Source organism: Plectropomus leopardus, chromosome 18 (assembly GCF_026936395.1).
Source record: "Plectropomus leopardus strain MGB_pleo_1.0 chromosome 18, ASM2693639v1, whole genome shotgun sequence".
Lineage (NCBI taxonomy): Eukaryota > Metazoa > Chordata > Actinopteri > Perciformes > Serranidae > Plectropomus > Plectropomus leopardus.
The window spans coordinates 23,873,388-23,901,097 of NC_142193.1; the positions used below are offsets into that span (position 1 = coordinate 23,873,388).

A 27,710-nucleotide genomic window follows, 5' to 3' on the forward strand; every position below is an offset into this window, starting at 1 on the left:
TCTCTTCACCACATTTACGTCAAGCACATTAACATGTAAACATTTTGTACAAAAATATTAAAATAAAAAGACTTATTTTAAGACATTCAGGTCCACATCAGGATAAATTGTAATACCTTTTTCTGATCTGCCTACTTTTCATCTAGCTATCAGTTTAGCTATTTAAGAACCTATTCTGACTCTGACATGTCTAAATGTCATTGGTATTGTTAGTTTAGTCATAACATTAATATCGGACACGAAGAAAAGGCTCGACGATGATGTTCTGGAGGAGGTTGAGTTTTATTTGGAAATCTGACAGGCATGGCTGAACAGTGAGCTCTCACTTTAAATAAAACAAACAAAAATCAAGACAGCAGCACTACAGGTAAACAATACTAGTGTTTGAGAATGTCATATTAAACATAAATACTTGTATACACATTACACACTCAGGTCATTCATACACGCGCGCACACACACTGTCAACTCCATGTCAACATGTGGACATCCTCCATTGATAATTCACACTACATCCAGAGGAATTCATAGCACTTTGAACAAGAACCCACAGTGCAATTAATCTAACTATACACAGATAATTTATATATTTTTATGTATATAGGGTATTCAATAAACAGTATTCAGTAACAGTATTCCATTTAGACAGCTTCATTAAGTCAAAATCTTTATAACTTTCCATAAATAGTGAAAAAAAATATTGACAGCTTTTCACAACTGTGATTCAAACATGGTCCCCGAAAAGAACATGAATAAATAAAAATACTAGTGTGCATGTTTCTTCAGCAGTCTCAAAACGGAGAATGACAAAACCACCAACGAAAAACAAAAGTCAGGAGGGGAATGGGCAGAGGGATAAACGTTGATACTCACACTCACATCACAGACTGGTTACTACATTTACAGGGGTGGAGGGACTCTGGATCACTGTACAGGTTAAGATCAGACGACAAATCAAGCAGACTGTCCACACATCATCCCACAACAACCAGTACATCTTCATGCCCGTTCAGTACTCACGAGACCTGACAAAAGTGGATGGCGTTAAACAATATGGATAGATCACATCTACTGAGGACACAGCTTTCAAGTCGACCGCCAACATGTTTCTGTTGCCATCCCATCCTGTCAGACCCACGGGGGTGTAATGGAAGTAAGTGAAAATCTCCTATTTGTTCTTGCTGCTTTGATGTGGAATGAATGAGATGGTGTTTGATGCCGACACTTATTTTGTAGATAGGATGAGGGCCACGATGAGGCCGTAAAGCCCCAGCACCTCGGCGAAGATCAAGATCAGGATCATGCCCACGAAAAGCCGTGGCTGCTGGGCGGTGCCTCTCACGCCGGCGTCGCCCACGATGCCGATGGCAAACCCGGCTGCCAGACCGCTCAGGCCCACACTCAGACCGGCCCCGAGATGCAGGAAACTCCTGATGGCAAGAAACAGAGGACAGAAAACCATCATTTCAACAGGTTATACTGTCTTATACATTAAATACCAAAACAAATATATATGTCAAAACGACTGTAAAAAAGTTAAAGCATTCATAAAAATGTATCTTGAACTCTGGGATTTACCCCTAATTTCATACAATTTCGTGTGAATTGAGGTGACCTGCTAACCCCATAGTGGTTAGCAGGATCAGGATCATGAATTAGCAGATGGCGAGATGTTTGTCACATTTTAAAAGAATGTGGTCGAAGTACAATAATTCATCTCTCCCTCATCCTATCCCAGGTGAGAGAGGTGAATGTGGAGGTCAACGGTCCTCTACAGCTCCATATGTAACTCGCTAAGCCATGCACAAATTGAGGGATCCAAACAAATCTAAAGGTATTGACAAAATCTCACTCATAGCTAGAGATGAAACGGTATGAAAATTTAATGTGACAAATATAGAGACCAAAGTTCAAAATCAAACTCACAGTTATCGGTATATTCACGGTATTGTTAAAATGACTGTGCTGTCCCACTCTATGTTTGGGTCTCACTGAGCTCACCAAACCATCATATAAAACTGTTCAAGAAATCAATTCATATCGAACATTTAGCTCAAGACACAGATGTTTTCTTTGATGATCGACTCAAATAAAAGCCCTAAAAATCATCAGGTCAGAATAAGAAGTGGTCAAAATAGCAGTAAGATTATTTTGCTAATAAATGTCTTTGAGTTGCTTGATGCCCTTTTGATGTTTTTTTTTACTGTGTTGTTAGTTGAGGGGTTTGGGGGTTATGTGTATATTCTGTGTAGAAGACACAGTGTGAAATAATGTTTCCCAATTCACACACACACAAAAAAACCCGAGCAGAAATAACATATTCTGTAAAAATGACTGAAACTGAATGACAGTTGACTTACTTGTAAAGGGAGACTCTCTCAGAGATGTTATTTGCTATCAGCACAGCCACCACCAGCCCGTAGATGGCGATGATACCAGCCATGACCACGGGGATGATGGACTTCATGATGAGCTCTGGCCGCATCACAGACATGGCGGCGATGCCTGTGCCACTCTTCGCTGTGCCATACGCTGCTCCTAATGCTGCATAAAAGAGGAGAGTTTCTGTTAAGTCAAATGCTCGGATCAAGCAGTGTTGATTCCTCACAAACAATTCCTCAACAAAAACAACTCAAACAAGACAAGATATAGATTAGGATGGAGCTGGCTGAGAAATGATTAATCCTCTCCATCGATTTCAATTCTCTCTGGGACATTGTGTTCAGACTCGACCTGCAGGCAACAGACAAAATGACACAGTAGACCATATCCGCCTGCCAGTTTTCTCCCGCCCAGCCATAAATAACTGAGAAATTACAGTCACATTAAAAAAAATAAATAATAATGTACAAATCACACTAGTGCATCTATTTTTAAAGTTTCCTCACAAACAATCTCTGAAACACATTTTAAGAAGCGATTAACGGCTGCACTCAGGAGCGTTGCTCAATAACCTCTTCAGTGCTTATTTATTATTGACTATTTTTTCATTAATAAAGCAATTGATTTCCAGTGTCTTAAATAAAGGTCTGAATGAAATTTACTGATTCATCTACTACACATTCATCGACACAGGACGATCCCAAATTCCAACATTTAGCTTTGTTTTTTCCACCTGGAGAGCATCAATGTATGGAGAACAGTTACTGATTATAACGAGCAGAATGACTCTGAATATTGGACGTAATCTGCTGATCATGACGACCAGCAGGAGCAAATGAATTAAAACATCACACACTACTCCACCACTTCTCACTTGCTGATGTGGGTGTGTTGACACTTTCGAGGGTTTTGTACTTATCGACTACAAGCTATTGTTGCTAAGTATTGCTCGAACCAGAATTTTCTCCAACATTTTTTAACAGCTCTGTACCGAGCAGCTCTTTTCTTTATATTCACGGTGAGAACGGCTATACAAGAGCATGAATCACGAAAAATTCAATGATGATCGCCTGTTAGATGCTTGATTGAGTTGCCTTGAGTGTTGAATAAGTATCAGCATAGCTATCTCCTTCTCTTAATGTTGTATCACATAATCATATTCATACACCTGTCACCTCAATAAATCCTGGACCAACTCCACTGTGAACAATCACATTTTTGACACTGTAAAAGCACTCATGAAGACTCTACGGAGGGGTGTGATCTTCATTGCGTTTAAATCTGCAAAGCTTAAGTTATACTAGTGTCAAGGTGTGTGTGTGTGTGTGTGTCTGTGGTGTAGGAAATACAGCAGCGCTGAGCTATACAAGAGTGTTTTTCTTTTGCTTCGTGATGCAGTACAACAATTGCAGTGTCAAAATGATGATGCAAGGTGTTAAAATTTCTAACCATTACTAAGAAGAACTTGATTTTTATTTCTTCATCTATTTTATTTGCTATTACACTATTGCATGAGCTAAATGAATGAACCATAACAGCTCATAACACTCCCAACATAAAAAAGTGCACATGCACAACAATACAAGGCACTGCTAACATAGGTTATACATAGTTTTAAGCCCTACACTACATTTTTATATTACATATACATATATTGGCAGAAATGAAAAATGACATAATAAAAGTGTGTTTTCTTTAGTGTATAATCACCTGAAAATAAGAATCATTATGTTTTTGCTAACTAAGAATGAGTCGTTTATATCTACATAGGGAGTGGATCCTCGTCCACAGAGTCTGCCATGTTGCACCACTATTTTTCTAAAGTAGCCCACAACAGACAAACCAAACACTGGCTCTGGCGCCATTCGCTTTATCCTGTTGACCACCATAATAAGGATCCCCTCCGCGACGAGCAGCTGTGGAGAAACGCTGCCTTTTTGACATGAAACTGCTTTATTTAGTATTATTACCAGTTTACATCACCAGTACGATTGTTTCGTAGAGTAAAAGATGAATGTGGGGAGCACACATTCACAAGTGATGGACTGTAATGAGCCACACAGCGTTAAAGAAACTAATTTGTAATTCAAACTTCTTTATTCTGTGTTTTTGGGATTTAAATCACTGGGTCCATCTGTTTGGAGAAGAAGAGACCACTGAACAATGAAAGAATCCTAACCGGGAGTTCACACTTGGCACATGGGAGAAGTTTCATCTGGTTGCAGTCTGCAATCCTTTCTGCTGGATGCCACTAAATCCTACACACCGTTCCTTTAACTACAGATGCACTGAACCAATTTGCCAGAATGTGACTGATCTACATTAAAAGCTATTTTTTGTCAATGTCATTATAAAATTTAGTGTTTCAGTTACATGAATTAAGGCACAACAGGCCACTAACTCAGCTATTAATGCCACAACAATCTCTGGACGAATGTTACATAAAGATGCCTGCAGGTTTCATGCAGTGTTGTGTTATACAGATTTAACGTATTGTAACTGCATCGAGAGAGAAAAATCTGTGCATCACCAGATATACTATCTTATAAAAAAAGAAATTAGGAGCCAACTCTGTGACTCCACCCAATGGACAGACTCCATAAAGTGTCCCATTATGATATCTTGACCAAATCATCAAGATGTGGGGAAAAAACTGATACAGCAGACCTTTGTGATATTTTGCGTGGCAATATCGTATTAATACACTGAATCCAAGTATATATATATTTTAATTCTAAATATTAATAATATCAACACAAATTAAACTTTTGAAAGCCTACCAGAATAATATCATCCATTGCTTTTCTAGTCCGCTTTAGATATTTGCAGTAAAAATGACTGAAGTGAGATAAACGGACTTAAAAGTTTGAAGACAAAATTGGCAATGGAAAAAAGGTAGAAAAATTGCAATATATTACTGTTACGCAACATGTTTAAAATCACAATGATAGTGTATTGTGACTTAAGTATGGTGATAGTATCGTATCGTGGGGCCTCTACTGATTTCCACCTCTAGTATCCATGTTATGGAGACAGCTGTCTGCAGAAATTGACATCACTTTATAGACTGTAACAGTCTCCAAAAGTCATTTTAAGAGCACAATGTACAATACTGTGCAAAGGCCTTATGCCACCAAGAACTTTGTTATTTTAGCAAGGTTATAATGCTCATAGATGTTTATTTCTCAGTAGTCTCTTTACTAAAATGCTGTTTTTATCTTAATAAAGAGACTAAGAAATAAATATACTTATATCCTCATTACAACTTTGTTAAAACAACAAATCTATGGTGGCCTGAGACTTTTGCACAATACTATATATTTCCTCTGTGGTGAATTGGGTGCACCCCACCTCCTGCCTTGAGTGCAAGCTAAACATGAATGAATGGATGGATTTTCCCTTTAATTTCCCACACTAGTGTTTAGGCCCTGATGGTGGCCCTCATGCAATGCAACCCCTGGGAAAGACAGCTGAACTTAATCAGAACAACAATCATATTTATCCCATGATTCACCAAGATCTGGACATGTTTGTGCTTCAAAATAACTTCATTATGGCAGATCAGAGACAGCAGCTGTCACCTCTGTGAGGGTCTGCGTCACCAACCAGCAGCTAGACCAGTGGTTCCCAACTGTTAAGTCTGGTCTGACTGGACCACACGTGACTCACAACCATGTCAAGTTTATGAAAAACTGGCTGACTGGCTACAAACTTTTAGAGAATAATACAATTATGCAAAATAAAACAAAAAACAGCAAAAAAAAATTTTTAAAAAATGCATTAAAAAAAATAATAAAAGAAAACATGCCTTCCAAACACACCATAAATATACAAAATCATACCTTCCAAGCCCAACATAAAAAAAAATCACACCCTCCAAATCTGCCTTTAGAAAAAACAAAATTGCTATATTTTTAACAGAAAACATGTCTTCCAAAGCCACAAACACATTTGCCAAAACCCGCCTTCCAGGAAAAGTCACCAAAATTATTTTTTTTTAAACCTTCCTTCCTAAAAAATACACCAATTTTTAATTAAAAAAAAACCCCCAAAAAACAATAAACACACACACACGAAAAAAAGATCTCTGTGTCTTCCCTACAGAGATCCGGGCTTAAGCCTCTAATTACTGAAAATCCTAGAAACGCCCCTGGTTTTAACTAATCGCACCTTATTCTTGCAATATGTTGTCACTGTCCACGTGTTATTTACAATGGTTAAATAAAAATGTAATATGTTTATAATTTCTCTTGTGTGCGGACCTTGAAATAATGACTGAGGAGAAATCTGGACCCAGCGGCTTGACCAGCTGACAAACACTGATCTAGACAGCACCTCAGCTTGATATGACAGGATATAACCAGAAGGTAGCTTCAGTATTAGCCGTGTGAGGGTTAGTGGTCAGCAGCTTGATGTCGGTGGAAACCTCCCCCCGCCTTCAGCCTCGCATCCCTGACAGGTGTGTGAGCCGTGACCGACTAAGCTAACACCTAGCTCCTCTAAAGACAACCCCCACGTTTCTAATATCGTCACAATAATCCAACATCTAGCCGAGCCGAGTCGTCGTTAGCCATATAACGGTATAACGGCGCAGAGATGTGCGGTGAAGGAGCTGTAGTTACCGCTGAAGACCATGGCCGCAGAGGCTCCCATCACGGCGAAGAAAGGCGAGTACTCGGGGCTCTCCGCAGAAGACATTCTCGCACTTTTCTCGGGGCGATTCAGCGACACGGCAGGCTGTTTCCTTTTTTAAAATCTCTTCCCTTTTTATCCCAAAGTCAGCTCTGGACGGGTTAAATCACAGAGAGGGGGCGACAACGTATCTGCCGAGCAGGAGCGCCGGTGTAGAGGAGGAAAATGGCGAAACGGAAAAAGTCACGTGACCAACCATCTCGGAACGAGCCATTTGTGGGCACACGGGGGTGCTCGACACAAACACACTCCGGATATCTAAGCCCTATTATTTGTAGCACCAAAAACATATTCTATTAATTATTCTCATTTAGTCGTAATATTGACAGCGATTACATGCTGCATGCGTTCACAATACCACAATATATGATGTAAGCAGCTTGTACAGTGTTTGTGTTTTGGTATGTTCTGCTGCAAGTGCACTGACTGCAGTTGAAACGCTAGTAGTCACCACATGCTGGCGTATTAATTATAAGGTATCAAATAGATAGTAAAATCGACCATAAACATTGTGTTTTACACTATAATTAAAAAAAAAACAACAACAACAAATAACTGAGATTACTACAGAGCCCATCAGAAACACAGTAACAGTGTCTATGTCTAATAAACATCCTCCTATAGCTGTACAGCAGTGTGTGTTATGTTTTCACCATGGAATAACCTGACAGGCAGAGGTTAATTTTTTATATTAACATTAGACTCTCTTTAGGGTCAGAAAAACTTAGACCGCCTCCATTAAATGACCCAAGGACACCTCCCGGAGCTGCGTTTGTCAAGGTGACACTGTGTCATCTTAAAGGACATATCCTTATAATTAACCTCTGAACATTTTTGGGCTTATTTTGGACAGATTTTCATGAAGATTATTTTTATTATTTTATTGTTTTTATGTTTTACCTTCTTTACGCTATCTAGTTTCCTATATACATACATACATACATACATACATACATACATACGTACATACATACATATATATATATTACATTTTATTTTTCTCACAGCATCAAAGTTTGTAATCCACAGTTTTATTATGGTTTGCATCTTGAGACCAGGAATGTTTTTTTGTAATAAGATTTGGTGCACACCACAGTACACCACTGTTGACAGATTTTATAAATGCTCGATGAGGCCTCCATTACATTTCTTATGTTGTTATCCAGTTGAAGTTGTGATCTACAACCCAAGCCCCTAAACAGGACAGCACTCTCACATTCCCCCATGCATTTATATTCAAAATACTGGAGGTAAAGCACTTACACTACCCTGTGGCATGAACCATACAGTGAGGCAGACACTGTGTGGTACAGTAACATATTATTGAGGATTAAAGAAGAAAAAATTTAAAGCGCTACTAAAGTTTCTCACAGTTTGTCACTCAGTCGGGCCTATAACTAGTTCAATTGTGTCATGAGAATGTACTTAAATTCTTAAAAGTGAAAACAGAGCAGACAGCTGATAATGTGCTGCACATGCACACATGACTGTCAGCAGCCTCTCCGCCACATTTCATGAAGAAAAGCTGTAAGTTCAGGTCAGAGCTCAATCATGTGACCTGCTCCTGCTCCAGATGTAATAATCAATTCCTCACTGTGAGAGGAGAATATGTATTAACTCTGGGAAGATACATAACATGACTTTCTATTGCTCTGTTGTCTGTGTTTTTGTTAAATATGAAGAATTTTTGTTGACATTGCAGGTGATTTAAGCAATTAGATTACTGAATATGTGCGGTTTTTGTCTCTTTTTATTGTTTGTCTGGCATGAAATTCACTTTTTTTGTCTGCAAGGTATTTATTTATTCATTATAGAACAGCCACAGCAATTTTTTATTTTGAAAAATAATTTGTCAGAATAATGTACCAATATAAGAATACGTACACTTAATTTTTTTTACTTTCACTCAAAAAAAGTTTTCTAAGACTGATATGTTCCTAATGAAATGTTTTATTATGTTTTTTTTTTGTTTTTTTTTTAAGTCGTTCAAGTGAGTTTCTTTATAGAAGTTAAGTGTTGCAAGGCTGGATTATATTTTTTCTCCTTGAAATAGTACATTTTTAGCTGTTTGTGGTCCACTAATCTAAACTGTACCTAACAAAGTAAAAGTATATATATAGTATAAATACTGCACATAATAAAGCCCACTGTAACCGTGCCCACATCACCATCTGCTGGCTGATTTTACAGTCAGAGGATGTTGGATTTCTCCCTCCCTGTAACTGAGAGCGCCACAAACACACTTAAAGAAGTGTTTTCATTGTGTTACATTTGAAAAATTTACAAACTGAAACTGTGACACTGACAACAGTTTGTTCCAGCATCAATATTTCACATGCATCAACTAACAGCCTGCTCAGTAAAAGAGGTTAAAATGATCTGATCCTGATCAGTAGATGGCGCCAAATCTAGTCTAAACACATGAGTGGCTGTGCTATAGTGATTTGTGACATTTCATCTGGAAGCTGTATTTTTGAGATTTATTCCACCTGAACAGTTTTTAGATAAACTGATCCAAGTATTGCAACTGGATAATAGTGATCTGCCTATTTATATCAAGAAGACATCCTGATATATAAACTATTAGCCATAAGGAAAGGCTGCAAATCTTCTAGATAATCCATTAATGTTTTGGTTTTTTTTGCATTAATTGCCTTTTACATGATCTTTGTTTTTGTGTTATTCAGTAAAAATAGCTTCTTTACCAATTTATTTCTCCTAACACTGTGTTGATTTATGCATCATCATCCTACACATACTGAATTCATATCCAAATATGTTTTAATTTCACATTAAATTGACCTTGGGGAGATTCCTCCACATCTTACACAACTTATTACTCTCAAGCATCAATATTGCTTTTAAATAGTAGTGAAGGAAATATTCAAATATGTTAATAAAATAAACATTTTACAACCACTCTGTAAAAATACTCTGTTACAAGTAGGCCCACAAGCCATGCACTGAAAATTTGAATAAAAATATGTAAGTATAATCTGGAAAATCAATTTAAGTATTAAAAGTAGTCAAATCAGAAAATATGTCCCCTGTGGCTGTTACACTATATCTTATCATCAGATTATTATTACTTATGCATTAATTTAAAAGTAGGATTTTACTGTTATGGTTGTTGATGTGGAGCTTAATTATTTACACAGGACTGCAATTACTTATTTTCCTTATGGGTCAATGTCTTGCTAATTTTTTTGAGTAACAGATTCGATTCTTTGGCTTGTAAACATTCAGAAAATAGCAACACCTTCACATTGTTCTGTAAAAAACAACAACCCAAACTTCAAAATTATCAACATAAAAATAAATAAATAATTACAAGCAAAATCAGCAAATCTTCACATTTGGGAAGCTTCAACAGTGAAATCTTTGGGTGTTTTTAAAATGATAAACTAATGAGAAAATATAGTTGCCATTAATGCCATTAACAGTCATGTCAGCGCTTTGGCTATACATTTTTAGTTTTAATTTTAGTTGTCATATTTAAAATACTTTTTGATGTTTTGCATGTAAAATTCTTAGTCTGTGCTTCCAAATACATGTAGTGAAGTAAAAAACTACAATATTTAGTCCAGAAATGTAATGGAGTACAAGTATGACACAGCATGAAAAGAATATCAAGTAAAGTACAAGTACTACAAATATGTGCTTAACTACAGTACTTTAGTAAATGTACTTAGTTACATTCTTAAGTCGTTATAATGTTTATAAAGTACGTGTGTATTTTGGGACTCAGAGACAAAGTTTCATGCAGTAATATAACAAGCAAAAGAAACCTGAACACATTTTACAGACACACTGTATTTTAATGAAAGATTAGGTTAAAATAATACACTTTAATGAAAGAAGCAGACATTAAAAATCACCATAAATATGCTACATAATCCTAATCACACTTTTGCTCTAACACGATTGAGTAAATGTATCTGTAGAGGGGGCAGCTCCATGTTAGGCTATTACACAAACACACGTAGGATAGATCTCATCAGCATGAAGTAAAAGTGAACATATCCCAACTGTGCAGTGGAAACTGTAGATGTGAACCCCGGGTTAATGCTTCTCAACGCTGTCCAGCTCAAGACATCTCTGCACGCACGCACACACACACACACACACACGCACACACACACACACACACACACACACACACACACACTAAAATGTACAAACAGAAGACACTCATACTCCAGATTTAAGAATTCTTGCAGGAGACTTTGCCGGTTTCAACGTCACTAATTCAGCATCCTGATTGCCTTTAGCAAAATATTAAGTGTTACTGACCTTTCTATTAAAAAAAACATGAATTTCACAGATTAAAAAAAAAACAAACCCTCCTGCTGCTCTAAGCATTCCCAAAACTTTTTTATCACTCAAAAATGATCTACTTTACTCAGTTTGGGTCAGATATGTCTAAATGTGCCCCTTAAACTCAAACCTCAAATACCTGCATCTGTGTAAGAAGGTCAGATTACTTGATTTGGCCTTGCGCCCGCAGAGCGAGGTTGTTTAGCGCTGAATGGGGGTTTCATCACTCAAACACTTTAAAATCCAACATGCACACGTGCCTGTGTGACTACGTCTCCCAGTCGTTCACACACAAACCCTGCACTCATTCAGTCCATGTCCCAGCACAACTAGCAATTGGGATAGCCATATATCAGCAAATGTGTTGTTGTGGTCGCTGGAGAAACATGAAGAACAGAAAAAGATAAAGGCGTCACATGCTATTCTTGGTGAAGAAGCCGTACGAAGTGAAAAGTGTGGCACAGCGATGGCTCGTACACGGGATGAGGAAGCTACACTGGAACCCTTTTATGTCAAGGGGGATGCAACTTTTGAAAAAGTCATGAAGAAAGACAAAGATTTCCCTCTCAGTCCCAGCCATTGTCCTTTATCATGTGGGACAGCTCGATGATAAACTTCCCCTCCTTGTACTTCTGACTCAGCTCAAAGGCTTGTTCCTGCAGAGAGGACGCACAGAAGTTAGCTTTATTAAAAAGTTGGTCCAGGTATAGCTCAAATTTATGTTTGCACTTTGAATGTAATGAATGAATGAATAATACTAATAATACTTTTCAAACAAGGAAAAATAGTCACTGTTGTTTTAATGTAGCTTTGCACGTTTTTATTGATCAATGGAACAGTGTGATGTCTCTTTAGTCAAAAAAAAAGCATATATTTGCAGGTGGACGTCCTTACGTATCTACTTACATATTTCCAGCCCAGCGTGGTGTGACAGTTTTCACAGTAGATGTCGGCGACTGCGTGAAGTCCTGTGAGCAGCAGCCTCTCCTCCGCAGGACCACAGCCGACATTCACACTGAAACAGGACACAACGTTGTCAAACAGCAGCTCCTCTCATTCACAGAGAGCTTCACAGTAATTAATCTACTCTCCTTACCACGCACTGAGACTACTGTGATTAGTGAAGGACCTACTGTCCTATATTGCTTCTTTTAAGAGAAAAAAAATACTAAAGTTCATGGATCAGTCATGGGAAGGATGCAGGGCTTCGTAGAAACAGATCAGCAGCAACTATTCAATTCAAACCTTCTATTTAGATCAAGTTATTTAAGGGGCTCCTGTGTTAGGGTTAGGGCTTGTGTATTTCTGACCCACTAACCCAGGAAAAGCGCGACTAAAGTGAACTTCAAGGTTCACTCGAGAGCAAATCGAATTATCTGTCAGCAGTGTGGGTTGTGCAAACATGTGTGATACTGGGAATTGGCTTTCTGAGAGAAACAGACTATAAAAATGATGAAATTACATGCTAGGAAAACAAAGACAATCATTGACTCACAAAAATACTTTTTAATATTTTGATTTTGGGGTGAATTGTCCCTTCACTAATCGAATCTGAAAAGATTTGATAAAGTGCAGTAAATACAAAGGACAACTTAAGCAAAGCGTTTTTTAAAACAGTGAATTATAACATTTACTAAAGTCACGTTTTAGTGATTATGGCAATAAAAATAAGATTGGAAATCTAAAATAAGAAATGCCACTTTTGTTCATTCAACATGCCAACATGTAGTAATACTGAAATACTCACACAGAGTTGAAGAGGTAGGCTCTGCCTTGACTGCCTTGAAAAGACTAGGAGAAAGGAAAAAAAAAGGTACATGTTTCCACTTGACATATAAATCAAACATATGATATTATTTAGGTTATTTTTAATTTCCAAAATGTCTTCTTAGTTTGGGAGAACTCTTTTTTTGTTTTATCTCAGTCCAGTTTTTCCAGTTTTGCTTCTGTCTGATGTACGTGAGAGCCATGAGGCGGCGTTACGAGCCGCCTGAAATGATTATTAACAACAAAAGAGTGGCAGCGCACTGACCTTGGAGATGAGATCGTCATGGTTGGCCAGATGGGCGCGGCAGTGCACACAGCTGTACCGACGGTGGCAGGAGTCCAGGTACGCCTGGAACGTCTTGGCCTTTGTGAGCTTTACCATGTCTGAGGAGGAAGAAGCAGGCTGATAGTTTGTTATTGTGCATGTGCTAATGATGCAGATATACAAGCTGTGACTGCTAAGACACACTGGTTAACCACACATGTGAATTAAAGATTTTCGTTTTGATTGCAGCTATCAGTGAGGAAGTGGAAGATATTAGACACAGACAGGTTTCACATCAGCGTCTGACCTCATTAAAGATCTGATAATAGCAATAAACAAGACTGAATGCTGTCCCTAAACAACCTGACCTGACCTCAAAATATTCATTTTTTTTTTAAAGATAATTCCTAACTAAATTAAAGACTAATATTCAGACAAATCATCTATTTCTTATTTAAACATTGCAGGTGAGTATAAAGTTAGTATATATGTAGTATCATGAGCGTAAGTAGGTTTCCTGTTGGAATAATAGATCTACAGTTTGACAAGTTCAAGTGTAAAGTAAAAGGACTAATTCTGACAAAATAAATTAAAAGATTGATAAATGAAATTGGATAAAATGTTTGCGGCAATTAAGAGCTCACACATTTAAATTTAGGGCTATTTAATAAGTTTTTATTAAAGGTCCAATATTTATAAAAATGACTTTTAGACACTCTGAGACTTTTTAAGGACTTGCAGAATTCCTGATTTCATCTATTTAGTATTTTAGCCAAGTATTTACCAATTATTTTCTGGTTACATCTTTACAAACACTTTTGTTTTGCTTTTGAATATAATCATTTGACATCAGTGTTAAGAGCATTAGGAATTTGAGTAAGTCAAAAACATTATTGTGACATAGAAGTCAAAGTTTTAAAGTCAAATGATGAGGTGTAACTTAACTATGAATTAAAAAATCAAAACTTTGACTTAGTATCTCATAATCTGGACTAACCAGTGTGACTGGTTTCATAGTATTATGATTTACCATGCTTATTTTTGTTTTTTCAGCATTTCATCTATTTAATTTTCCTTCCAGAAATGGGCCAACACAGCACTGGACAGATTAACCTATATTGAATCAGAATCAGCTTTATTAGCCCAGTATGTGTACATGTGCAAGGAATTTAGAGCTGGTTTTTAAATAGCTCTCAGTGAACTTACACAGCCCAAAGAACAATTTAGCAGAAGACAGAAGTATAAATACAGCAATACTAAGATAAATAAGATTATTGCTGCAATCTTTCATAAAGAAAACGATTTTTCAATCGTTCTGATTTCCTCGGTCTTACGTTTTAGTACATTTTATGTTTTAGGGTTTGGAAATGTTGGTTTACACAAAGCAAGACATTTTATGGAGTCACTTAAGGCTCTATGATATTGTAACAGGGTTTTCTCACAGTTTTCTAATAATCATTAGTTGCAACGCGGTGCTATCAAAGATTAACACATAATAGTTATATTCAAGTAGGTGCAATGCACTGGACTGATTATAAATTATATAAAATCAGAATCAGCTTTATTGGTCAAATGTGTGCACACATGATAAGAATTTGTTTTTTTTTTTAAAGTTGCTCTCAAGTTAGAGAAAGATAAAGAAAGAGCATAAATAAGGACAACAAAGATAGGTAAAACTTAGAGCTGCACAAATTACTCAACTCATTGATTATTAAATTGACAATAATTGGACAAGTAAGACAAATAATTGGTAACTATTTTGATAACCACAAATCAATCAATAGTCATGAAACTGAATATGAAAAAACAAAGAAAAGAAGAAAAGAAGACAAAGAAAGACACTTGGTGATCCTTTTTAATTCTCTAGGATATCACAAAAGAGAGACAGTTTTCTAATGATTTGTAGACCAAGTGATTAATGAATTACTCAAGAAATGAAAGAAAAAACAGTGAAGAACATAACAATAAGAAAGCTGATTACTTAAAATTCAATAACTTCTTCTCACTCCTTTTCGAATATGTAAACCAAGTCATCATGTATTTGATCATTTCTTTTGCATTTCAATGTCTGTAAATATTACTTTTTTGTCTGTCTAATTTTGCATTATATTTTGTCTATTTCCTTTTTACATGTTCAAAATGAATCTAAATCAAATAGTCAAAAACAGTCAAAACATTACATAATCGTTAGTTGTAGCCAAAGTGAACATAAACAAAGAATTATTACATACAAGTAGATGGGGCAAAAAAGAAGTGTGTATAAATATACCTGAATGTCAGTGCTGGCAGGAAATGTGCTGTAATGTTGTGTCATCTTATTGGCACTGTGTAAACATGTATTTTTATTTATTAACAAAGGTTGGCGAGGTTGGCAGGGTAGAGAGGACACAGTTAAACAGACAATTTGCTTCCTGGTTAATACTAGCACAAACAAGCTTCGCCTCATTAGATGCACAACCCAAATTCAAGCCTTTGCAAAGTAAACTGCGCCATTTATGCTGTGTCCAGCACAGGTGTCCGTCTGTCAGTCTCTACATATTGTCACAAACGGCCGGATTCATCTGTCAGCTGCAGCACAAAATCGGCCAGCAGCTCTCTGACCTAGCTTGCGTGTTAGCCTAGCGGGCTAGCTCCGCATTGTCACAACACACAGCAGCTTAGATGCGCATTGCAGGATATTCCCCGGTGTGTGTCGACTCACCTGATAATACAGGAGCTCCTCACGGTCTACACAGCGGACCAATGCGACTGACAGCCGAAAAACACCCAATAAAAGCAGGTAATGTTGTCGGCTCGGTTGCAACGGTCGGCCACGCGCTGCTGGCTCGGACAATAAAGACAAACACAGACAGCCTCCGGTCGGTGCAGCCCGTTTTACCCGCGTCTCTTCTTTGAATGTGAGCCCGCTCTCGATGCTCTCTCTCCGCGGCCTTCGTTGACACAGGAGCAGGAGTCCGACAATGCTGGCAGGCTGACAGGATGACTGCGCGGCGGCCCCGGCGGGAGAAAAATGTGGTTTGTTTATGAAAACACGCAGGAGGAAGTCTGAAGAGTGCAAAACAAATCCCCGTCGACCAATCAGAGGCCGCGGGTGACGTTTAGAATGTGGGTCAACCAATCAGATTCGACTTCACATGAGCCCTTTATGGCTATCAGTATGATTGTTGGTACAGTCTTATAAATACTGCTGGTGGGTTATTATCACATCCTGTGATGAAAATAAGTATTCACATCCTTTACTCAGTGGTGGATGAAGTACTCCAAAGCTATTCTTGAATAAAAGTACAAATATTATACCAGAAAATGACTTTGGTAGAAGTTAAAGTCACCTATTAGAAAATCACTTGAGTAAATGTCTTACAGTATCTGATATATACTGTGCTTAAGAATCAAAAGTAATGTTATTATATTAAATGTACTTAAGTATTTAAAGTAAAAGTACAAGCAAATGCTGAAAAAAAGCAAGTTGTTTATTATGCGTTTATTTCTTCATCAGCTTAAAATTGGAGTGTACATTACTTCTGACGAGAAAAAAAGATATCTTATTTTACAGCTTAAATGACTAACAGACCAAATTCCAGTTTGTCCTCCCATCCTGTTCCTTTGTGTGTCTGTCCATCTTCTTCCCCCTTTTTCATATCCTTCCCAATTTTGTAGTAACAAAAATACTTGTGGGGAATGTAGAGAAGTTAAAGTCCACATTTTGTTTTGGAAATGTAGAGTAAAAGTGAAAGTGAAGGTTGACAATAAGTATCATTACTTCAGTACGTCAACACTGCCTTTACTTAAGTGAAAGTACTAATACTACACTGTGAAAATACTCTGTTACAAGTAAAAATCTTTGTAACAGAGTATTTTCTGGTGGAGGACACCCATGGCTCCTGTTTCATGTGTCCCCTGCAATGTTGAAACAAAACGTACACTCTCGTAATGAAATAATATAAATAATTTCCCAGAAATATTAAACATTATGTTATATATTATAGCACGTGGACTTAACTTCTCTGCTGGATCACTAATTCAAACCTTTGCTCTTTGCATATCTACTGTATTAAGACCTTAGTCGCACTGATCCACTTATATTCCATTAACCCACTTGTCACACTGCAGAGCACAGCCAAGCAGGTCAGAAAATACAGTCTTTGTTTCACCAACAGGGTGGCTGATTATTATCACAGCGGTGTGGCTGGACTTTGACCGTATCCTGGGAAAACAAGGCGGCAGGTGAGGCCAACTGCAACGTTTCGTTTATATGTGCATGTACAGTAGATGAGTGAGTATTAAACACAGATGCACTCACAGCCTAGATATATATAACACTGCACTCACCTATGGATATTTGTAGTACAGAAGTGTACCGTTTCTTTGCCTTGATTTCCCTCCCTATGTTTGTTTTTCATTTTAATGTCACGTATAAATAAAATATAAATATAAAAACATAAACCCAACTGAACTTTTCCAGGTAATTTATTTCTCAGCATTTACTCAAACCACTCAAATATTGTCAGAAAATAGCAGACACAGTCAAAACAAAGTCACGTTTACTTTTATCAAACAGGGCGTCAGGTGATTTGATCCAGCTGGTTAAACATTCACTCCAGCTGCAAACACCGTGGCAGCGTTGCTCTCTCACAAACTTACAACTGAGATAAAACAAAACTCCAGACTGCAAACAAAAATGAATGCCACTAACATCTTACTTTTTTCAACTAGCCAGCTGCTGTCTCACTTCACTCATCAACACAGAGAATAAAATCATGAGTAAAGCTCTGGGTCACACACATTATCCATCCAAAATTAACCATTTAGGAACCACAACAGTGTTACTTGATGCTGAAGATGCTTTTGATAAATGAGAAATTTATATTGGCCACATTAGATAAACTTGCATTTGAAAAATCATATATATTTCCAATTATTCTATAAACTGGACAGAATCATAAACATAAACAATCTCACACCAGGAACACTAGAGCATGTTTAAACTGCTCAATACAATGCATGAGCGCAGTTCAGACGCACACACTTGTCCAGGCACGTTACTCCCCCTCTCTGCATTTACACTGCATGTTAAAGGTGGGAATTTCATGCCATTATGCCGCCTTGCCGTGCTGTATATAACGTCCAATCACGGAAAGGAGGGACAGAGTGGTCTCGCTTCTGAGCCGGGATCGGAGCTTGTAACAGCTCCATAATGAAGTTTGTGTAAATCGTAAAGCCGCAAAGCCGTGACCATGTGTGGGGTGAATGTGATATTTTGATGATGTAGTATTTTGGCGCCTTGCTGGGGGGCATTAAAGGCAGAGAGCAGCTGATCTATAACACTGGCAACAAAAAGCCCTAAAACTGAATCTTCAGTGTAGTAAAGGCGGATCCCTTTCTACCCCATTTCATCATGAGTTTTGTCGTTTTCTGACTCTTTGTGGAAGCACACGAGTTAAACCAAGTTTTCTTGATAAATTCAAGGTACTACAGGGTGAGCAACTGATATACAAATGATTATTTTGTGGGTGAAGTATTCCTTTAAACTCTCGGCTGGGACTGGTTTAGGGTGGAGGCTGTAGAAATAAACCTCTTGCTGATAATTCTATCAGCAGTGACTAAGAAAGAGCTGAACGATAGTTTTGTTTGCACTGGATGTGTTTAACAGTTAGACCAACAACTCTGCAACTAATCTGGTCAGGTTGGAGGAAATAGGTTTCACACTTCATATATTTACTTATCTTTCACAGTTTTTTCTTTACACATTCAGAGAGCTAAATTAATATTTGTTGTCACATGAGGGTGTTTCAATCCTGACTTCTGTTTCTGCAGAGGTAGCTCGACAGCAGAGCTGGATAGTCGCTCATCACTCCCGTGGCTCCCACTTCAAATGCAGCCTTAATGTCTTCATCTTTATTGCACACAAACAAATGCACCTGCAATTACAGATATATAAGTCAACCATCACGATCTGTTCAGGGTCCTCGAGACCAAACGGCTCCAGAGAAATACTTAAAAACTAATTTTATCACCTCAAACACTGAGGAATTAAAGACGACTTATAATCAGAGTGCCTCCCTGTCATTGTTCCTGCTGCTCTGAGCAGTACGTGGCCTGACCATCAATAAAAAAACAAACACTGTTGTCCTAAATTTGGAGGGTGGCAGTTGTTTCAGATGTGACAGCCAAAATGCAGCAGATATCAGCATAAAGTAAGAACACAAGGAGCACTTCAAACTGCAGCGTCGACAAATAACTGATATCAATGCCATGGCAACAGCACTGACATATTCCTCAGTGTTAGAAATATATTTAAAGGGACAGTTTACAGCAAAATAAAAAAATACATATTTTTCCTCTTACTTGTTTTGCTATTAATCAGTCAAGACTGTTTCGAGAAAGTTGCCAAGTTTTGGAAGATATCGGCTGCAGAAATGTCTGCCTTATCTCCAGTATGATGGATGGCACTCGGCTTGTGGTGCTTAAAGTGCCAAAAATGAAATAAAATTGAGAAAAAATTGATTGAAAAGAGAGGAAAATCTCACTAGCAGCATCTCTTTCCAGATACCATGATCTTGTTACTCAGAAGGCATTGCTGTTCGGTTCTTCAAATCTATTTTTTGACGCTATGCGCACCACAAGCTAAGTGTCATCTAGTTCCATCATATTGGAGAGAAGGCAGACATCTCTATGGCCAATATCTCCAACACTCTGCAACTCACAACAAAACTATCTAGATTAATAAATAGCATACAGGTAAGAGGAAAAATATGTAATTTTTGATTTTGGTGTGCTGTCCCTTTAAAATAACCTCAATGAGGGATTTATACAAACATTTTACACATTGTTGACATGAAAGATTCCTTGTTATTAGAGAGAAAATATACATGATTCTCTTACAGAGTATTACATATTGCTGAATCATGGTAAAAGCACAGGAATTTTGAGTTTCCATGTAATTCCCCCTTTCAATACACAGAGTGTTGTGCTCTTCTGGAGAAAATCTCATCCCTCTTGTTTTTATGTGGAGGATGAGGGGAAGAGCTTTTCTTAGTCACTACCTCAGAATCACTCATCAAATGCGCTCCCTCAGCAGCTGACAATGCTACGACATATGACTTCAATTGTTTTCATGCTCAAACTATTCAGTGACCACTCATGGCCTGATGATGAGGGTGACCTCATCCCAGCACACATTATTCACATCAGGACAGAAGGTGCTGAAGCCAAGACACTCAGAGCGGCTGTGAGAGCGTTACTGTTTGTCTCGACTGAAATACTGAATCTGTAATAAACCGTGAAGGGCTTCGGTTCAATGAAGTCTTACAGTTGATGATACAGTAACGAGGACAACAATGATGTGTTCTGATTTTTGCATCTAGGAATAATGATTTGAAGTTTTCCACTGATAGAGCCACGACTAAAATTCACAGGTGTAGGATTAAGGAGGCTAAATACCATAAATACCATTCAAAATTACCAATTGGAGGTTTTCCCCACTAGTGGCTCAACATAGCATTTTTTAATAATTAATATTTTATTTGACCTTACAGATTTTCTATATATACATGTAATAGCAAGTAAAACAAAATAATTGATAATAGATGATAGTGAATAAAAATAATAAAATGATAATAACTAATAGATAATAGTATGTAAAACTACATAACTAACAAGAGATAATAGTGAATAGAAATAAATAATTAAAACTAGGCAATAGTAAGTAAGACTATATAAATGAAAATAAATAATAATGAAAAAAATAAAAATAGATAATAGTAAATAAGATTAAATAAAAAAAAAATAAAAGATGCTGCAAGAAGTATATATTCACAATTCTTGTTTTCTATTAATTCCTGTGATACACTTACACAGTAAACTCTGCTTTTAGGTACATACGTGGTTTCATACCTGAATTCCACGAGCTGCAAGGTGATTAAAAAGACTCTTCCTCATTGTTACTCTGGAAGAACAGCATAAATGAATAATTCAGTTTTCACACACACATCAGAAAAACATCATCCAAAATTTTCTGCTTCATAAACTGCATCATTCTACCCAAAAATGTAGTAATTCTGCGTTAAAGCAACACCACATGTACTTTTATGCTGTCAGTGTTTTTATTCTCTGACATGTTTGTTAATTATACTCTCATTAGCATTTTATATTTCTACACCAAAAGAAGTCATTCAGTCTTAAGAAGTGTTGCAGCAGAAACTTCACTCACTTTTCTAACAAAGAGATGACCAGCGTGTTCCTCAAGATGCGCTTCTTAGGAATAAACGTCCTTCAGAGACAGAGAAAGAAACAATATAATAGGACAAGAACAATAACAACAACAACAGCAATGATAATAAAACATCTTATTTGTCAGCGCCTTTCAAAACACTCAAGATCACATTACAAGGCAGAGTTAGAAAAACAACAATATAACAACAGATCAACTGAATTAAGAAGACAAATTTACAAAGTATAAAATCACATGTACAAAGATAAAACCACAAGTGTTCTGGACGGCCTGCAGCCAAGTAATTGAAGTAAAAATATCGTAAAATGGAAATACTTAAGTAGAAGTACCTCAAAAATGTACTTAAGTACAGTACTTAAGCATATGTAATTATTTAGTGTGAAAAATAAACAAAACTCAGAGACATAAACCAATCTGTTGTGCAGTCTTAACATAGAGGGAGAGAGTGGATGAACACACACATGGACTCAACATGCAGAGACAAACACTCCTGCAGCCACACCTGTTGATGATGCATGGCAGGTAGAACTGCAGTAAACTCTCTCCCAGAGGCACAAAGGGCAGCAGGCCGCTGTAGAAGAGGAGCAGCAGCAGGATGCCTCGGTGCACAGTGAAGCTGTACGGCATGGAGCTGTTCTGCAAAAAACAGAGAGACAAAGAGAGATAAAAAGGCAAAGATAAGGGGAAATTACAGTTTAATACCTGCTGTTTATCTTTCAGTAACCATATTATAATGTCATATTGTCTGTGGATTGATAGTAAAATGCTGTAAAATAGCTTTGTCTCCCCCAGGTGGTCTATGTACCGTTTTGTGGCATTCCTTCATGATCCTGGAGTTCACAGTGGCCCAGACGGTGATCTCCTCCCTGTTGTAGCATCTCACCAAGTCAGAGACCTGCACACAAAGAGTAAAAGACCCACTGTTACTGTTAGAAGTCTTCTTCTGCCTGGACCCAACAGATAGTGATAAAGAAGGCTAACAGCTAGGCACAGGAAGTCCACTGCTGTGTCCCAACTCACATACCCTTTGTATATAGTTTATAAACCACCTATATTAGTTGTTATAGATACTGTTTTTTCAGTAAATACCCAAAATATGAATATACTTTACTTTATCATTCATAACATGAGCTAATGAGACTGTCATTATTATTATTATTATTATCTTACATGCACAGGTATCTCTAATTATAGTCCATTAAGCATCTAGTGTACTGTAGTCATTGAGAGTCGAGGCTGCACTTTCCATCGATAGCAAATCTAAAAAATCCATAAGCCAGATATTTATGTTATAACAAACCGCTTTGCAAGTTGTTTGCAACATGAAACTCCTCTTGTCATAAAAGATAATCTTGTCATTTGACTCAATAGTTACTGAGCATCACAAAAAGCATGAACTACGTTTCATATTTTGGAGATTATTTGATAGCACTGGGAAAGTGCTGAAAGTGCATGAGTCGCTACCGTTTCTATCAGCTGCTTGTTGTTTTCTTTAATCTCAATGCTGACAGGCATCTCAGGAAACTTCCTGAACACGTCCTCCAGCAGAGCGAACTTCCTGTCTGCACCGCTGCTGTAGCGACCTGGAGGAGGGTGGGGTGAAAAAGAAAGATTACAAAACACACACAAACACACACACACACACACACACACTGACCTACTTCTTTATTGAATGGATTTTTGTGAATGATTGAGAATTAAAGAATAAGAAGATGATCTCACCTGCATAAAATGTCACCTCCAGCTTCTCTTTGTACAGAGGCAAATCCTAAAAGACAAATAAAGTTATATCATTATGATGCTGCTTATGATTACCATGAAAAAATCATGCATCTTGAGATATTCTTGATATGAACGTAGTGAAGTTGCTGCATGTGACATACAGAAGCTGGATGCAAAGTCAAACATTCACTTGAAGGTAATCCAACACTAAACATTTACTCTGTAGCAGGTTTTTGTGTTCTTATCTGGAATAACACATGACCAAAGTGTGTTTCTGACATCAGCTCAGAGGCCTGCAGCTCACAGCAGCATTAATGAGGTTAGTTGGCAAAACTGCACTGAAAACACTGAAGTCAAAGATTCAGTTCCAGGTTTTACCTCAGTGCAGTAACTCGCTAATTTAGAAATCCTGCTGTGTGAGATGTGGCTCCAAGGCATCAAGTTTAAAGTGAGTGTTTGGCTTTGCAGGCACATATTTTGCATATCCCAGTTTAACTGGAGCAGATAACTAACTAGAAACATATTTATTTTAAATATTCATTTAACATGTAATTGTAATTACTAATTGTATATATGTTTGAGCCAAAGATGAGATTCTCAAACTCTTGTTCTGAGTAATAAAACACCTGCAGGAGCTTCTGTCTCCGTGTGACCTTATGACCTTTGTCCTAACCGACAGCCCTGTAGGATCTGTCCTCCCACCTGCAGATTGAGTGAGGAGATGGTGACGTCGCGGCCGGTCTGCCTCAGCAGATTCTCATCATGTGACACCACCACGTGTCCATCGCGTGTCAAGTGACAATCCATCTCCAGCATCTGAGTGCCCTGCTCCATCGCACTGCAGACAGACGTACACATATAGAGAATTAATGCATTTGTAACTTGCACAGAGAAAGAGCTTTCTACTCTTACAACTCTCTTAACTGTGAACAACTTGAGCCAATTTCTTAAAGTGCTGTCCAAGAAAATGTCTAATCGTAAAATGATATACAAGAATTCATGCAACAAACAACAAGGAACTGTACACAGTGTTGCACATGTATTTTTTAATGAAGCACAAATCTTGCACATACAGTATTTTGTACAGTACCTCACTGAATGTATTTTTAGGCAGCCTCAACATCCAGCAAACTTTGATAAATGAATAACCAGGATTCATGTTATAGTGCTAAGTGTACATTTGCAGAAAGATTTCCAAATAATGTTTTTCAGCCTAAAACCTCACAGAAACAACGCTAAATGCCTGGAAGTGGAAAGATGCTAAATGCAAGTTGCGTAAACTTATCACACTTTTATCACATATTGTACGACATTTTATACTGCTGGATAATCACTCCAGCAGAAAGAAAAGATAAAATCAGAGTTAAGTGGTTGCAGCTCAGTTAATCAGAGACTTTTCTGAGAGCAGCGGATCATCTCTTGAGTTTGGTACTCACTTTGTGAACGCCTCCATCGTGCTCTCTATCCTTTCTCCACATCCTGGTGACAAACAGAAGAGTCAGGGAACCGGGGACTCTTCAATACAGGAAAAAGGTTTACTTTGCTACATTTTGACAAAGGCTGACTGCAATTAATCTCTTATTCTGAGAATACTGCATCATGGTTTCCATCTAGAGTGAGTCAGAACGAGTCACTGACTAGTGATCAGAAAACATACTTTGAGATCCTCAGAGTCTGAATGTGTGGTGGAAAAATCATAGTGTTATCATTAAAACTTTAAACAAGATTCATATTGAGCCAGTTTTTTAGTCTGTTTGTTGCAACAGATGATGAGGTTAGCAATCAGAGTGCAGTGTTAGTTGACTTTTTGCATCTCCATTTGAGCTATTTGTTGCAGGCTATTGACAATACGGACAATAACAGGCCTTAAAGGGACAGTTTACCCCAATGCAAAAATACATTTTTTCCTCTAACCTGTTTGTGCTATAAATCAGTCTAGATTGTTTTGGTGTGAGTTGCAGAGTGTTGGAGATATCTGCTGCAGAGATGTCTGCTTTCTTTCCAATTTAATGGAACTGGATGGCACTTCATCCCTTCATCTACCTCCTCAGTAAAACTGAGACTGAAACTCCACCTGACTGCCGGTCACCCCCTTACCTCCTCTGTGTGAGATGTGTGTGCAGTAAAAACCGGTGCGTTTCCTCTTGTGGAGAATCAGCGGGTTCTTCAGCAGGTACAGCGAGGTGAGAGTGTATCCACCCAGAGCGGGGAGGATGAAGTACAGAAAGCTGCTCATCCTTCTCTGCAAACCAGTGAGCTCCTGACCGAGTCGCTGCACAATGTCACATCGAGAAATCTCCAGCAAGAACAGGGATGAAACAAAACGGATCCAACAGGTGTGTCTTTCAGCAAATAACAATACCTCTGTTGTTTGAACGGATCCAAAAGCTCGACTGAAGACAACCTTTCTCTCTGTCTGTCTTAGAAGATAAGAAAAAAACTAGACAGACTGGTATGACCGAAAAATTCTCCTTCTTACTCACTCTCAAAACCTTCAGAGCTGTAAAATAAGTTAATAAAGCACCAGCTCTTAACCCAAAGCTCACCTCTCTGCTCTCTCTCTCTCTCTCTCTCTCTCTCTGGCCTCTCCCCTGCCTGTGGCAATACTATCCACTCTCTTTACTCTGCTTTTGTTCAACTTTAATACTGGAGGCCTTATGTGTGTGTCAAACCTGGGCATGTCCGCAAACACTTTTTAATTTATTTAGATTGATTGTTTGGAGTGTGAGGTTAGTAATCAGGCCGGCAATTAAGACACTAAAGCAATAATGTGACAAATAAGTGGCTGCTGGCATCCATTCCTCTCCAGATTTTATCCTGTTTGAACTTGAGCACAGACAGTTTGCAGCTCATAACTGGGAGAGACAAAAGGCCCCAGTGGGAGGGCAGCAGGTCTGTGTGTATTTAATTAAGGGGATGTGGTTCGATCAGATATGTAAACTCAACTCTGACCCACAAGGCCAGAAATATGAAAACGACATGTCTATAGGCGTGCACGCTCCCGTATACATACAGTCCAAAGTTAGCAGCGCTTCATTGTTCAGGTTCAAAAGCAAAGCTGGAATGTGACAAACAATGGACCTCGCTCTGAAATGTTTCACCTGAATAGAGAAATCTATTCACGACGCTGCAGTCTGGATTTCCAGCATTTTCTCACTTATGCAGGTGTCTCCTTTTTACACAAGCAAATCCTGCTTATTTTGATCATGTTTGCCTTCTTTTCAGGTCGATGTTTAACTCATGAGCAGACATCATTGCTGTCATTTAAATCATGTCCAAAGACTCTGGGAATTTCAGGGTCGGACGGGGGAGCCGTGCTCAGACACGTTATGTAGAAAGGTGGGAAAGCTGTACAGCTGGAAGAGCAAGTTGGCTTTCAGGATGAGATGCCACACAGTTATTTTCATTCCCACAACTCCTCAGGCTTAAAGTTTACTTTTCAAAGTGGTTTCGCTTTCAGACTACTCTGTTGTCTAAGTTAGTTTAAAGAGCACAGACCAGGCCAGAGAGCTTGTAGTCATAAGCTGAGTTTGAAACTGTTCCCTATTACGGCAATAGTGCAATATATAGTGTGTTTTTTTTAGTAGCGTTGAAATTCTCAGCATTCAATTTCATCCACTATATAGTGCACTATAAAATACCTACAATGCACAGCAAATTTGAGTGTGCATGCGATGTACTTTACATATTACTCCTGTATACCAAAATACAATGAGAGTAGAGCTAACTACAGCTACTAAAAAAATCAAGGGCTATTACAGCTTGCGATCAGGACGCAGGACCATAGCTGATAAAACCGCACTTCAACATCATCGGAATTTCTACAGTTTATTTGGGATTTAACAGAAAACTTAACATGCAACACTGATGTAACCTCCGTTCATCTGTCCTCCTGAGTATTTGTTTAAGTGGTACTGGGCGCGCCCGCTGCGGCACACAAATATCCGCCGCATAGGTTAGTGTTAGGGTTTTCTGTCATTTTGTGGTCAATTTGCATCTCTTTTTTTATCGTTTTGTAGTACTTTGTGGTTGTTATGCTTCATTGTTTTAGTTGTTTAGTGCCATTTTGCATTTCAGCTATTGTTTTGCGTTACTCTGGTCATTTTGTGTCACTTTGTGGTTGTTTTGCTTTGTTTTATGTGTTGTTTTGTGATCATTTTCATCTCTATGTGACAGTTTTGTATTAATTTGGGGTCATTTTTATGACATCATACAAAGGTTTTAGACATCTGAAATTAGATTTAAGGCATAGTCAACATCTTTCTTTGTAAAACAAGCCACTGGAGTCAATAACAAAATGTAAAGCATACTGAGAGAAAGAAAAACGAGAGATCA

The 27,710-nt window shown here is 37.9% G+C and overlaps 3 protein-coding genes across 3 annotated transcripts; all 3 read right to left on the bottom strand.

Moving 5' to 3' along the window:
• Window positions 1-263: 263 nt before the first annotated feature.
• On the bottom strand, window positions 264-7,248 carry atp6v0ca (ATPase H+ transporting V0 subunit ca). Its single transcript, XM_042505663.2, has 3 exons — window positions 7,005-7,248; window positions 2,361-2,544; window positions 264-1,430 (listed from the first exon to the last, which is right to left on the bottom strand). The coding sequence occupies exons 1-3, from the start codon at window positions 7,078-7,080 to the stop codon at window positions 1,226-1,228; spliced, it is 465 nt and encodes a 154-aa protein (XP_042361597.1). The 5' UTR covers window positions 7,081-7,248; the 3' UTR covers window positions 264-1,225.
• A 3,619-nt stretch (window positions 7,249-10,867) lies between these two features.
• Window positions 10,868-16,480, bottom strand: ypel3 (yippee-like 3). Its single transcript, XM_042505123.2, has 5 exons — window positions 16,125-16,480; window positions 13,424-13,542; window positions 13,139-13,182; window positions 12,298-12,406; window positions 10,868-12,047 (listed from the first exon to the last, which is right to left on the bottom strand). The coding sequence occupies exons 2-5, from the start codon at window positions 13,538-13,540 to the stop codon at window positions 11,958-11,960; spliced, it is 360 nt and encodes a 119-aa protein (XP_042361057.1). The 5' UTR covers window positions 13,541-13,542; window positions 16,125-16,480; the 3' UTR covers window positions 10,868-11,957.
• Window positions 16,481-17,872: 1,392 nt separating this feature from the next.
• gdpd3a (glycerophosphodiester phosphodiesterase domain containing 3a) lies at window positions 17,873-26,126 on the bottom strand. Its single transcript, XM_042505084.2, has 10 exons — window positions 25,473-26,126; window positions 24,812-24,854; window positions 24,078-24,213; window positions 23,376-23,421; window positions 23,118-23,236; window positions 22,459-22,548; window positions 22,156-22,289; window positions 21,633-21,692; window positions 21,317-21,368; window positions 17,873-19,341 (listed from the first exon to the last, which is right to left on the bottom strand). The coding sequence occupies exons 1-10, from the start codon at window positions 25,609-25,611 to the stop codon at window positions 19,213-19,215; spliced, it is 948 nt and encodes a 315-aa protein (XP_042361018.2). The 5' UTR covers window positions 25,612-26,126; the 3' UTR covers window positions 17,873-19,212.
• Between the last annotated feature and the right edge of the window lie 1,584 nt (window positions 26,127-27,710).

Coding starts and splice junctions, on each gene's coding strand:
- ypel3 (XM_042505123.2), bottom strand. CDS start 13,540: ATGGTAAAGCTCACAAAGGCCAAGACGTTCCAGGCGTACCTGGACTCC. Junction 13,183..13,423: donor ATGACGATCTCATCTCCAAG/GTCAGTGCGCTG, acceptor CCTTTCTCCTAG/TCTTTTCAAGGCAGTCAAGG. Junction 12,048..12,297: donor CCACGCTGGGCTGGAAATAT/GTAAGTAGATAC, acceptor TCCTCTCTGCAG/GAACAAGCCTTTGAGCTGAG.
- atp6v0ca (XM_042505663.2), bottom strand. CDS start 7,080: ATGTCTTCTGCGGAGAGCCCCGAGTACTCGCCTTTCTTCGCCGTGATG. Junction 2,545..7,004: donor TGCGGCCATGGTCTTCAGCG/GTAACTACAGCT, acceptor TCTTTTATGCAG/CATTAGGAGCAGCGTATGGC. Junction 1,431..2,360: donor GAGAGAGTCTCCCTTTACAA/GTAAGTCAACTG, acceptor TCTTGCCATCAG/GAGTTTCCTGCATCTCGGGG.
- gdpd3a (XM_042505084.2), bottom strand. CDS start 25,611: ATGAGCAGCTTTCTGTACTTCATCCTCCCCGCTCTGGGTGGATACACT. Junction 24,214..24,811: donor ACGATGGAGGCGTTCACAAA/GTGAGTACCAAA, acceptor GTCTGTCTGCAG/TGCGATGGAGCAGGGCACTC. Junction 23,237..23,375: donor GGAGGTGACATTTTATGCAG/GTGAGATCATCT, acceptor ACCCTCCTCCAG/GTCGCTACAGCAGCGGTGCA.